At 53.3% G+C, this 13,233-nt stretch overlaps 1 protein-coding gene across 1 annotated transcript in view; it reads left to right on the forward strand.

Annotated features, from left to right (window-relative positions):
- Positions 1 to 2,069: 2,069 nt before the first annotated feature.
- Positions 2,070 to 13,233, forward strand: part of LOC125686212 (telomerase protein component 1-like) — a 75,953-nt gene continuing 64,789 nt past the window's right edge. The window contains exons 1-6 of the mRNA XM_048929959.1: positions 2,070 to 2,228; positions 3,657 to 3,773; positions 4,643 to 4,804; positions 9,406 to 9,531; positions 12,244 to 12,309; positions 12,791 to 12,888. Coding sequence (XP_048785916.1) covers positions 2,199 to 2,228; positions 3,657 to 3,773; positions 4,643 to 4,804; positions 9,406 to 9,531; positions 12,244 to 12,309; positions 12,791 to 12,888 — 599 coding nt within the window. The 5' untranslated portion in view covers positions 2,070 to 2,198. The remainder of the gene's footprint in view (positions 2,229 to 3,656; positions 3,774 to 4,642; positions 4,805 to 9,405; positions 9,532 to 12,243; positions 12,310 to 12,790; positions 12,889 to 13,233) is intronic.

Below are 13,233 nucleotides of genomic sequence, written 5' to 3' on the forward strand. Positions count from 1 at the left end.
TGGGGACCCCATAAGCAACACTGGGGACCCCATAAGTGAAACTGAGATCCCATAAGTGACACTGAGGACAATGGGGACCCCATAAGTCACCCTGAGACCCCATAAGTGACACTGGGGACACTGGGGACCCCATAAGCAACAATGGAGACACTGAGACCCCATAAGCTACACTGAGACCCCATAAGTAACACTGGAGATATTGGGGACCCCATAAGTGACATTGAGGACACTGGGGACCCCATAAGTGGCACTGAGACCCCATACGTGACACTGGGGACATTGGGGACCCCATAAGTGACACTGAGACCCCATAAGTGACATTGGGGACATTGGGGACCCCATAAGTGACACTGAGACCCCATAAGTGACATTGGGGACAGTGGGGACCCCATAAGTGACACTGAGACCCCATAAGTGACATTGGGGACATTGGGGACCCCATAAGTGACACTGAGACCCCATAAGTGACATTGGGGACATTGGGGACCCCATAAGTGACACTGAGACCCCATAAGTGACATTGGGGACATTGGGGACCCCATAAGTGACACTGAGACCCCATAAGTGACATTGGGGACATTGGGGACCCCATAAGTGACACTGAGAATCCATAAGTGACACTGGGGACATTGAGGACCCAATAAGCAACACTGGAGATATTGGGAACCCAATAAGTGACACTGAGAACCCATAAGTGACAATGGAGAAACGGGGGACCCCATAAGCAACACTGGGGACCCCATAAGTGACACTGAGACCCCATAAGTCACACTGGGGACATTCGAGACCCATAAGCCACATTGAGACCCCGTAAGTGACATTGGGGACCCCATAAGCGACACTGAGACCCCATAACTGACACTGGGGGACAGTGGGGACCCCATAAGTGACACTGAGACCCCATAAGCGACAGTGGGGACATTGGGGACCCCATAATTGACACTGAGACCCCATAAGTGACACTGGGGACATTGGGGACCCCATAAGTGACACTGAGACCCCATAAGCGACAGTGGGGACATTGGGGACCCCATAATTGACACTGAGACCCCATAAGTGACACTGGGGACATTGAGGACCCCATAACCAACACTGGAGATATTGGGAACCCAATAAGTGACACTGAGACCCCATAAGTGACATGGGGGACATTGGGGACCCCATAAGTGACACCGAGACCCCATAAGCGACAATGGGGAAACTGGGGACCCCATAAGTGAAACTGAGATCCCATAAGTGACACTGGGGACAGTGGGGACACCATAGGTGACACTGGGGACATTGGGGACCCCATAAGTGACACTGATACCCCATAAGTCACATTGGGGACATTTGGGACCCATAAGCCACATTGAGACCCCATAAGTGACATTGGGAATATTGGGGACCCCATAAGCCACACTGAGACCCCATAAGTGACACTGGGGGACATTTAGGACCCCATAAGTGACACTGAGACCCCATAAGTGACACTGGGGACATTGGAGACCCCATAAGTGACACTGAGACCCCATAAGTGACATTGGGGGACCCCATAAGTTACACTGAGACCCCATAGGTGACACTGGGGACATTGGGGACCCCATAAGTGACACTGAGACCCCATAAGTGACACTGAGACCCCATAGGTGACACTGAGACCCCATAAGTGACATTGGGGGACCCCATAAGTGACACTGAGACCCCATAAGTGACATTGAGGACATTGGGGACCCCATAAGCGACACTGAGACCCCATAAGTGACACTGAGACCCCATAGGTGAGACTGAGACCCCACAAGTGACACTGGCGGACATTGACACCCCATAAGTGATATTGGGGACCCCATAAGTGACACTGGGACCCCATAAGTGACAACACTGGGGACATTGCGGACCCCGTAAGTGACTCTGAGACCCCATAAGTGACCCCAAACTCTGTAAATCTTCCCTTCCCCCCCCCGCCCAACCCCGGGCAGTGTCCCGAAACCCCGGAAGTGCCCGCACCCGGAAGTGCTAACAGACAACCCCGGAAGTGCTGACGGACAAACCCGGAAGTGCCGACACCCGGAAGTGCTGACAGACAAACCCGGAAGTCCCCGGTGCCTCGGTGGCTGCGGTGGTGGCAGCGTTTGGGAGCGCGGTGGGAATGGCGGAGGGGGGGGGCGGCGGTGACGTCATCGGAGCTGACGTCAGAGGGGGTGACGTCATCGGCGGCCATGACGGAGGAGGAGCTGCGGCAGCTGAAGGTGGGGAAGATGGGTGGGGCAGCGACCCCAGGGGTCCCATTGACCCCATTGACCCCATTGACCCCAATGTCCCCCATTGACCCCATTGTCCCCATTGACCCCATTGACCCCATTGTCCCCATTGACCCCATTGACCCCAATGTCCCCCATTGACCCCAATGTCTCCATTGACCCCATTGTCCCCATTGACCCCATTGACCCCAATGTGCCCCATTGACCCCAATGTCCCCCATTGACCCCAATGTCACCCCACTGACCCCAATGTCCCCAATGACCCCAAATGTCCCCAATGACCCCAAATGTCCCCCATTGACCCCAATGTCACCCATTGACCCCAAATGTCCCCCATTGACCCCAATGTCCCCCACTGACCCCATTGTCCCCATTGACCCCAAATGTCCCCCATTGACCCCAATGTCCCCATTGACCCCAATGTCCCCCATTGACCCCATTGACCCCAATGTCATCCACTGACCCCAATGTTCCCCATTGACCCCAATGTCACCCACTGACCCCAATGTCCCCCATTGACCCCAATGTCTCCAATGACCCCAATGTTCCCCATTGACCCCAATGTCACCCACTGACCCCAATGTCCCCATTGACCCCAATGTTCCCCATTGACCCCAATGTCTCCATTGACCCCATTGTCCCCATTGACCCCATTGACCCCACTGACCCCAATGTCCCCCAATGACCCCAATGTCCCCATTGACCCCAATGTCTCCCATTATCCCCATTTCCCCATTGCACCCCACTGCCCCCATTGACCCTGATGACCCCATTGACCCCAAGGATCCCTACTGACCCCACTGATTGCAATTGTCCCCCAATGTCCCCCATTGACCCCATTGACCCCAATGTCCCCACTGTTCTCTTTTCCCCATTGATCCCATCGACCCCACTGACCCCATTGACCCCAATGATCCCTATTCACCCCGTTGACCCCAAATATCCTCCATTGCCCCCACTGCCCCCGTTGACCCCATAAACCCCAAATGTCCCTCACTGACCCCATTGATGTCCCCACTGACCCCAGTGTCCCCACTGTCCCCTCTGGCCCCATTGACCCTACTGACCCTATTCACCCCATTGCCCCCGATGCCCCCCGTGTCCCCAATGCCCCCAATGCCCCCATTGCCCCCAATGCCCCCAATGCCCCCAATGCCCCCAATGCCCCCAATGCCCCCAATGTCCCCAATGTCCCCAATGCCCCCAATGCCCCCAGTGTCCCCAATGCCCCCATTGACCCCAATGCCCCCAACGTCCCCAACGTCCCCAATGTCCCCAATGTCCCCAATGCCCCCAATGCCCCCAATGTCCCCAATGCCCCCAATGTCCCCAATGTCCCCATTGCCCCCAATGCCCCCAATGCCCCCAATGTCCCCAATGCCCCCAATGCCCCCAATGTCCCCAATGTCCCCACAGCTGGCTCTGGTGTCGGCCGCCTGCTCGGCCCTGCAGTGCGACGGTGCTGAGCTGCAGCAGCGCCTGCGGGACCTCAGTGCTGCGGTGGCGCCGCACAGCCCAGAGTTCCTGCTGCAGGTAACGGTGCTGCGACCCACTGACGGCCCCACTGACCCCACTGACCCCATTGGCCCCATTGACAGCCCCACTGACCCCATCGACCCCATTCATAGCCCCACTGACCCCATTGACCCCATTGATCCCATTGATGGCCCCATAACCCCACTGACCCCACTGACCCCATTCACGGCCCCATTGACAGCCCCAACGACCCCATTGACCCCACTGAACACACTGACCACAATGACCCTGCTGACCCCATTGACCCCATTGACCCCATTGACCCAACTGACCCCATTGTCGGCCCCACTGACCCCATTGATGGCCCCACTGACCGCACTGACGGCTCCACTGACCCCATTGACCCCATTGAGACCCCATTGATGGCCCCACTGATCCCACTGGCCCCATTGATGGCCCCACTGACCCCACTGACTCCACTGCTGGCCCCACTGATGCCCCCACTGACCACAATGACCCCACTGACCCCATTGCCCCCAATGCCCCCATTGCCCCCATACACCCCAAATGTTCCCCATTGACCCCAATGTCCCCATTTCCCCATTGATCCCATTGACCCCCAATGATCCCAATTGACCCCACTGATTCCGAATGTCCCCCAATGCCCCAATGCCCCCATTGACCCCACTGCCCCCATTGCCCCCATTGCCCCCATTGCCCCCACTGCCCCCCAATGCCCCCATTGACCCCATTGCCCCCAATGCCCCCATTGACCCCACTGCCCCCATTGCCCCCATTGCCCCCATTGCCCCCACTGCCCCCAATGCCCCCATTGCCCCCATTGACCCCATTGCCCCCAATGCCCCCATTGCCCCCATTGCCCCCATTGCCCCCACTGCCCCCACTGCCCCACTGCCCCCCCGCAGGTGGCCCTGTACACCCGCCGCCATCTTGGCCTGCGCTCCGTGAGCTGCTTCCTTCTGGCGCTGGCGGCCATCTTGGCGCCATGCCGCCCCCACCTGCGCCGTTACTTCGGGGCCATCGTCCGCCTGCCCAGTGATTGGGTGGCCGTGCCGCGCTTCTTCCAGGTGGGGCTGACCCCAAAACCCCCCCGTGTGTCCCCCCCATAACCCCCCCATCCACCCCCATATCCCTCCATCCCACCCCATGCCCTCCTGTCCCCCCCATCCCCCATAACCCTCCTTACTCCCCCCACATCCCCCCCATCCCCCCCATCTTTCCACCCGCCCCACCCCCCCGTTCCCCCCACCCCCATCCTCTCCCATCAGCCCCCATCTCCCCCCACGTCCCCCCCATCCCACCCCATATCCCCCAAACCCTCCACCCTATCCCCAATTATCCCCCATAACCCCCCAACACCCCCAACCCCCCCCCTGTTCCCCCCATCCCTCAAATCCCCCCATATCTCCCCATCCCCCCAACCCCCCTTTCCCCACCCATCCCCCCACATCCCCCCCATCCCCCCCCATCCCCCCATCCCATCCCATCCCCTAAACCCCCACCCCCCAAAATCCCCCCCCAATCCCCCCATCCCCCCCCATGCCCTCCTGTCCCCATTCTGTCCCCCCATACCCCCCCCTACCCCCCCATCCCCCAATGCCCCAATCTCCCCCCACATCCCCCACATCTTTCCATCCCCCCCCACACCCCCCCTTCCCCCCATCCCCACCCCCCATTCTCTCCCATCACCCCCCATCTCCCTCAACCCCCCCATCCTCCCCCATTCCCCTCCTACCCCCCATCCGAGCCCCCCCCCACCCTGAGACCCCCCCACATCTCCCCCACGCCCCACATCCCCCCATTTCTCCCCATTCCCACACTGACCCCCCCATCCCCCCAAACCCCCCATATCCTCCCTAAATCCCCCCCACCCCCCCTTCCCCCCATTTCCCCTTATTCCCCCCCCATATCCCCCCAACCCCCCACATATCCCCCTAAATGCCCCGCACCCCCCCATCCCCCCCATTTCCCGTTATTCCCCCCCATGTCCCCCCCATACCCCCCCATATCCCCCCTAAATGCCCCCCATGTCCCCCCTAAATCCCCCCACCCCCCACCCCCCCCATTTCCCCTTATTCCCCCCATATCCCCCCCACACTCCCCCATATCCCCCCACACCCCCATATCTCCCTAAATGCCCCCCACATCCCCCCTAAATCCCCCCACCCCCCACCCCCCCATTTCCCCTTATTCCCCCCATATTCCCGTTTCTCCCCCCACCCCCCCTGCCCCCCATCCCGCTCTTAACCCCCATCCCCCCAAATCTCCCCGACCCCCCCTTACCCCCCCCCATGTCGTCATGTCGCTGTGTTGCTGTTGTATCGTTGTGTCTCTGTGTCGTTGTGTCGCTGTTGTATCGTTGTGTTGTTGTGTCGTTGTGTTGTTGTGTCGCTGTGTCACAGATTTATCGTTGTATTGTTGTGTTGCTGTGTCATTGTGTCACTGTGTCACTGTGTCGCTGTTGTATCATTGTGTTGTTGTATCATTGTGTTGCTGTTGAATCATTGTGTCACTGTGTTGCTGTTGTGTCGTTGCATCATTGTATCGTTGTGTTGCTGTCGCTGTGTTGCTGTTGTATCGTTGTATTGTTGTATCGTTGTATCGTGTAAGTGTGTCGTGCCGCTGTGTCATTGTATTGTTGTATCATTGTGTCGTGTTGTTGTGTCGCTGTGTCGTTGTATTGTCGTATCATTGTGTCGCTGTGTTGCTGTTGTGTCGTTGTATCATTGTGTCAGTGTGTCGTGTCGCTGTGTCATTGTATTGTATTGTGTCGTGTCATTGTGTCGCTGTGTCGTTGTATCATTGTATCATTGTAGCGTATCGTGTTTCTGTGTTGCTGTGTCGCTGGATCGTTGTATCATTGTATCATTGTGTCGCTGTTGTATCATTGTGTCGTTGTGTTGTTGTGTCTCTGTGTCGTTGTGTCATTGTATCGTTGTGTCCTTGTGTCGCTGTGTCACTGTTGTGTCGTTGTGTCGCTGTGTTGCTGTTGTATCATTGTGTTGCTGTGTCGTTGTGTTGCTGTGTCATTGTATCATTGTGTCATTGTGTCACTGTGTTGCTGTTGTGTCGTTGTATCGTTGTATTGTTGTATCATTGTACCATTGTATTGTATCGTGTGTCATTGTGTCGTTGTGTCGTCGTGTCGTTGTATCATTGTGTCACTGTTGTGTCATGTCATTGTATCATTGTGTTGCTGTTGTATCATTGTGTCGTATCATCGTGTCGCTGTTGTGTCGTTGTGTCGTGTTATCATTGTGTTGCTGTTGTGTCGTGTTGTGTCATTGTGTCACTGTTGCATTGTTGTATCGTTGTGTCATTGTGTCGTATCATCGTGTCGCTGTTGTGTCATTGTGTCGTGGTATCATTGTGTCGCTGTTGTGTCGTGTTGTGTCATTGTGTCACTGTTGTATCATTGTATCGTTGTATCATCTTGTCGTTGTGTTGTTGTGTCATTGTGTTGCTGTTGTATCATTGTGTCGTTGTATCGTTGTGTCGTTGTGTCGTTGTGTCACTGTTGTGTTGTTGTGTCGTTGTATCATTGTGTCGCTGTTGTGTTGTTGTATCACTGTGTCGTATCATTGTGTCGTTGTGTCACTGTTGTGTTGTTGTGTCGTTGTATCGTTGTATCATTGTATCATTGTGTCGTTGTGTCGTGTCATTGTGTTGCTGTTGTGTTGTTGTGTCATTGTGTCGTTGTGTCACTGTTGTGTCATTGTGTTGTTGTACCATTGTGTCGTTGTGTCGTTGTGCCGTTGTGTCACTGTTGTGTCATTGTGTCGTTGTGTCGTTGTATTATTGTGTTGCTGTCGTATCATTGTGTCGTTGTGTCGTTGTGTCGTGTCGTTGTGTCACTGTTGTGTCGTTGTGTCGTATCACTGTGTCGCTGTTGTGTCGTATTATTGTCTCGTGTCGTATCGTTGTGTTGTTGTGCCGTTGTATCATTGTGTCGTTGTGTCACTGTGTCATTGTATCATTGTGTCGCTGTTGTGTCGTTGTATCATTGTGTCGTTGTGTCGTTGTGTTGTTGTGTCGTTGTGTCGTTGTATCGTTGTGTCGTTGTATCGTTGTGTCGTTGTATTGTTGTGTCGTTGTATCGTTGTGTCGTTGTGTTGTGTCGTTGTGTCGCTGTTGTGTTGTTGTATCACTGTGTCGTATCGTTGTGTCGTTGTATCGTTGTGTCGTTGTGTTGTTGTGTCGTTGTATCATTGTGTCGCTGTTGTGTTGTTGTATCATTGTGTCGTTGTGTCGTTGTATCATTGTGTTGCTGTTGTGTCGTTGTATCGTTGTGTCGTTGTGTCGTTGTATCGTTGTGTCGTTGTGTTGTGTCGTTGTGTCGCTGTTGTGTTGTTGTATCATTGTGTCGCTGTTGTATCATCGTATCATTGTGTTGTTGTATCATTGTGTCATTGTATCGTTGTATCATTGTGTCGTTGTGTCATTGTGCCGTACATTGTATCATTGTATCATTGTGTCGTTGTGTTGTCGTGTCGTTGTGTCGCTGTTGTGTTATTGTATCATTGTGTCGCTGTTGTATCGTTGTGTCGTTGTGTCGTTGTATCGTTGTGTCATTGTATCATTGTGTCGTTGTGTCACTGTTGTGTCGTTGTATCATTGTGTTGTTGTGTCGTTGTGTCGTTGTGTCGTTGTGTTGTATCATTGTGTCGCTGTTGTGTTGTTGTATCACTGTGTCATATCATTGTGTCGTTGTGTTGTTGTGTTGTTGTATCATTGTGTCGCTGTTGTACGGTTGTGTCGTATCGTTGTGTCGTTGTATCGTTGTATCATTGTGTCGTTGTATCATTGTGTCGTTGTGTCGTGTCGTATCGTTGTGTCGTTGTATCGTGTCGTTGTTGCCATCGTATCATTGTGTCGTTGTGTCGTTGTGTCGTTGTATTGTTGTATCATTGTGTCGTTGTATCATCGTATCATTGTGTCACTGTTGTGTCGTTGTATCATTGTGTCGTTGTATCATTGTGTCGTTGTATCATTGTGTCGTTGTGTCGTTGTGTCGTTGTGTCATTGTATCATTGTGTTGTTGTGTCATTGTGTCGTTGTGTCGTTGTGTCACTGTTGTATCATTGTATCATTGTGTTGTTGTATTGTTGTGCCGTTGTGTCACTGTTGTGTCGTTGTATCATTGTGTCATTGTGTCGTTGTGTCACTGTTGTGTCGTTGTATCATTGTGTCATTGTGTTGTTGTGCCGTTGTATCATTGTGCCGTTGTGTCGTTGTGTCACTGTTGTGTCGTTGTGTCGTTGTATCACTGTATCGTTGTATCATTGTATCGTTGTATCATTGTGTCGTTGTATCATTGTGTCGTTGTGTCATTGTGTCATTGTATCGTTGTATCATTGTGTCGTTGTATTGTTGTATCATTGTGTCGTTGTATCATTGTATCATTGTGTGTTGTGTATCGTTGTGTCGTTGTATCATTGTGTCGTTGTATCATTGTGTCGTTGTATCATTGTGTTGTTGTATCATTGTATCGTTGTATCATTGTGTCGTTGTATCATTGTGTCGTTGTGTCATTGTGTCGTTGTGTCGTTGTGTCGTGTCGTTGTGTCGTTGTATCATTGTATCATTGTGTCGTTGTGTCGTTGTATCGTTGTATCATTGTGTCGTTGTGTCACTGTTGTGTTGTGACACTTCTCCCCCCTCCCCCCAGGCGCTGACCCCCCCCTCCCACCGTCTCTCCCCCATTCCCTCGCGCTCACTCCGCGATTCGCTCGCCCTCTCCTTCGCCTCCTTCGACCGCCACCAGCTGGCCAAGCACCGCAAGCGGCTGCACAAGGTGAGCGCCCGATAATCAGCCCACTAACGAGCCCCTAATTACCCGCTAACGACCCATTAATGACCCCATTGATGACCCCATTGATGACCCCATTGATGGCCCCATTGATGACCCTATTGACGACCCCATTAATGACCCCATTAATGACCCCATTGACGACCCCATTGATGGCCCCATTGATGACCCCATTGATGACCCCATTGATGACCCCATTGATGACCCCATTGATGGCCCCATTGATGACCCCATTGACGACCCCATTGATGGCCCCATTGATGACCCCATTGATGACCCCATTGATGACCCCATTGATGGCCCCATTGATGACCACATTGATGACCCCATTGATGGCCCCATTGATGACCCCATTGATGGCCCCATTGATGACCCCATTGATGGCCCCATTGGCAACCCCATTAATGACCCCATTGATGACCCCATTAATGACCCCATTGATGGCCCGCCCCATTGACGACCCCATTGATGGCCCCATTGATTTCCCCATTGGCTGCTCCATTGATGACCACCTGATGACCACATTAATTAACCCTCTTAATAACAGCATTAATTGCCCCATTAACGACCCCGTTGATGACCCCATTGATGGCCCCATTATTCACCCCATTAATGAGCCCATGAATGACCCCAATGATGCCCCCATTAATGACCCCATTAATGACCCCATTGATGACCCCATTGACAGCCCCATTGGTGTCTGCATTGATGACCCCATTAATGACCCTATTAATGACCCCATTGATGGCCCCATTGGCTGCTCTATTGATGACCGCCTGATAAGATGACCCCATTAATTACCCCTTTTATGACCCCATTAATTACCCCAATGATGTCCCCATTATTCACCCCATTAATGAGCCCATTGACAACCCCATTGATGACCCCATTAATGACCCCATTGATGGGCCCATTGCCTGCTCTATTGATGACCCCCTGATGACCCCATTAATTACCCCTTTAATGACCCCATTAATTGCCCCATTAATGACCCCATTAATGACCCCATAGATGAGCCCATTAATGATCCCACTAACAACCCCATTATTGACACCAATGATGACCCCATTGACAGACCCATTGGTGTCCGCATTGATGACCCCATTAATGACCCCATTAATGACCCCATAGATGGCCCCGTTGGCTGCTCCATTGACGACTCCCTGATGACCCCATTAATTACCCCCTTAACAACTCCATTAATTGCCCCATTAATGACCCCATTAATGACCCCAATGATGGCCCCATTGATGGCCCCATTGATGGCCCCATTGGCTGCTCCATTGATGACCCCCCGATGACCCCATTAATTACCCCTTTAATGACCCCATTAATTGCCCCATTAATGACCCCATTGATGACCCCATTGACGGCCCCATTGATTTCCCCATTGGCTGCTCCATCGATGACCCCCTGATGACCCCATTAATTAACCCTCTTAATAACCCTATTAATTGCCCCATTAACGGCCCTGTTGATGAGCCCATTGATGGCCCTATTAATTACCCCGTTGATGACCCCACCAATGGCCCCATGGATGAGCCCATTAATGACCGCATCGATAGCCCCACTGACCCCATTGACCCCACTGACCCCATTGACCCCATTGACCCTTCCGACCCTAATTGACCCCATTATCCTAATTGGCTCCAATGTTCCCATTTCCCCCAATGACCCCATAAACCCCATGGGCCCCATTGACCCCTTTGACCCCATTGGCCCCATTGACCCCATTGACCCCATTGACCCCTTTGACCCCATTGGCCCCATTGACCCAATGACAACAGTGACCACAGTGACCCCAATTGTCCCCAATGACCCCATTGACCCCATTGACCCCAATTGTCCCTGGTGACCCCATTGACCCCAATCTTCCTACTGGCCCTGTTGTCCTAATTGACCCCATTGACCCCATTGACCCCATTGACCCCATTCATCCCATAGACCCCATTGACCCCACTGACCCCAATTGTCCCCTTTGACCCCATTGACCCCGATCTTCCTGCTGGCCCTGTTGTCCTAATTGACCCCATTGACCCCAATGACCCCATTGACCCCATAAAACCCATGGACCCCCACTTACCTCCGTTGACCCCTTTGACCCCATTGACCCCAGTGACCCCATAAACTTCATGGACCCCACTGCCCCCATTGACCCCATTGACCCCATTGATTTCATTGAACCCATTGACCCCATGGACCCCATTGACCCCATTAACCCCATTGACCCCTTTGAACCCACTGACCCCTTTGACCCCATTGACCCCAGTAACCCCATAAACCCCATGGACCCCACTGAGCCCACTGACCCCATTGACCTCATTGTCCCCGTTGACCCCTTTGACCCCACTCACCCCTTTGACCCCATTGGCCCTATTAACCCCATTGACCCCATAAACCTTATGGACCCCACTGACCCCATTGACCCCATTGACTCCTTTGACCCCTTGGACCCCATTGACCCCACTGGCCCCATTGGCCCCATTGACCCCAATGTCCCCATTGACCCCACTGGCCCCATTGACCCCATTGACCCCATTGACCCCATTGACACCATTGATCCCATTGACCCCATAAACCCCATGGACCCCACTGAGCCCAGTGACCCCATTGACCCCTTTGACCCCTTCGACCCCATGAGCCCCATTGACCCCATTGTCCCCACTGCCCCCCCTGACCCCATTAATGTCCCTATAGGGCCCACGCGGACGTCGCCGCGGCTGCCGTCGCTCCACGACCCCACAGCGCCGCGTCACCCCACAGGTGACAGCAGGGGACGTGGGGGGCACTTGGGTGGGGGGGAGGGGAGAGGTGACATTTGGGGACGTTTAGGGTCCATTTGGGGACTTTTTGGGTGCATTTAGGGGCATTTGGGTCCATTTTGGGTCCATTTTGGGTCCATTTGGGTGGCATTTGGGTCCAATTTGGGTCCATTTTGGGTCAATTTGTGTCCATTTGGGTCCATTTGGGTCCATTTGGTTCCATTTTGGGTCCATTTGGGTCCATTTGGGTCCATTTTGGGTCCATTTTGGGTCCATTTTGGGTCCATTTGTGTCCATTTGTGTCCATTTTGGGTCCATTTGGTTCCATTTGGTTCCATTTTGGGTCCATTTGGTTCCATTTTGGGTCCATTTGTGGCCATTTTGGGTCAATTTGGGTCCATTTGTGTCCATTTGTGTCCATTTTGGGTCGATTTGGGTCCATTTGTGTCCATTTGGGTCCATCTGGGCTCTGTGACCCACAGGACTCGTTGCCCCCATCCCTTTTCTCGCTCCGTTCCCTCGTGCGCCGGTTGCACATCAGTGAGCCCAGGGAGAACGTGGCTGCACTGCTGGGCCGCAGGTGGGGATTTTGGGGTCAGAAATGGGGATTTTGGGGTCAGAAATGGGGATTTTGGAGGCAGAAATGAAGATTTGAGGACTTTTGGGGGTCACAAATGGGGATTTTGGAGATAGAAATGGGGATTTGGGGACCTTTGGGGTCAGAAATGAGGATTTTGGAACCATTGAGGGATAGAAATGGGGATTTTGGGGTCAGAGATGGGGATTTGGGGACCATTGGGGTCAGAAATGGGGATTTTGGGGGAGGAAATGGGGATTTTGGGGGTCAGATATGGGGATTTGGGGACATTTTGGGGTCAGAAATGGGGATTTTGGAGTCAGAAATGAGGATTTGGGGCCATTAATG

The sequence above is a fragment of the Lagopus muta genome, chromosome 33 (genome assembly GCF_023343835.1).
Source record: "Lagopus muta isolate bLagMut1 chromosome 33, bLagMut1 primary, whole genome shotgun sequence".
Taxonomy (NCBI): Eukaryota; Metazoa; Chordata; class Aves; order Galliformes; family Phasianidae; genus Lagopus; species Lagopus muta.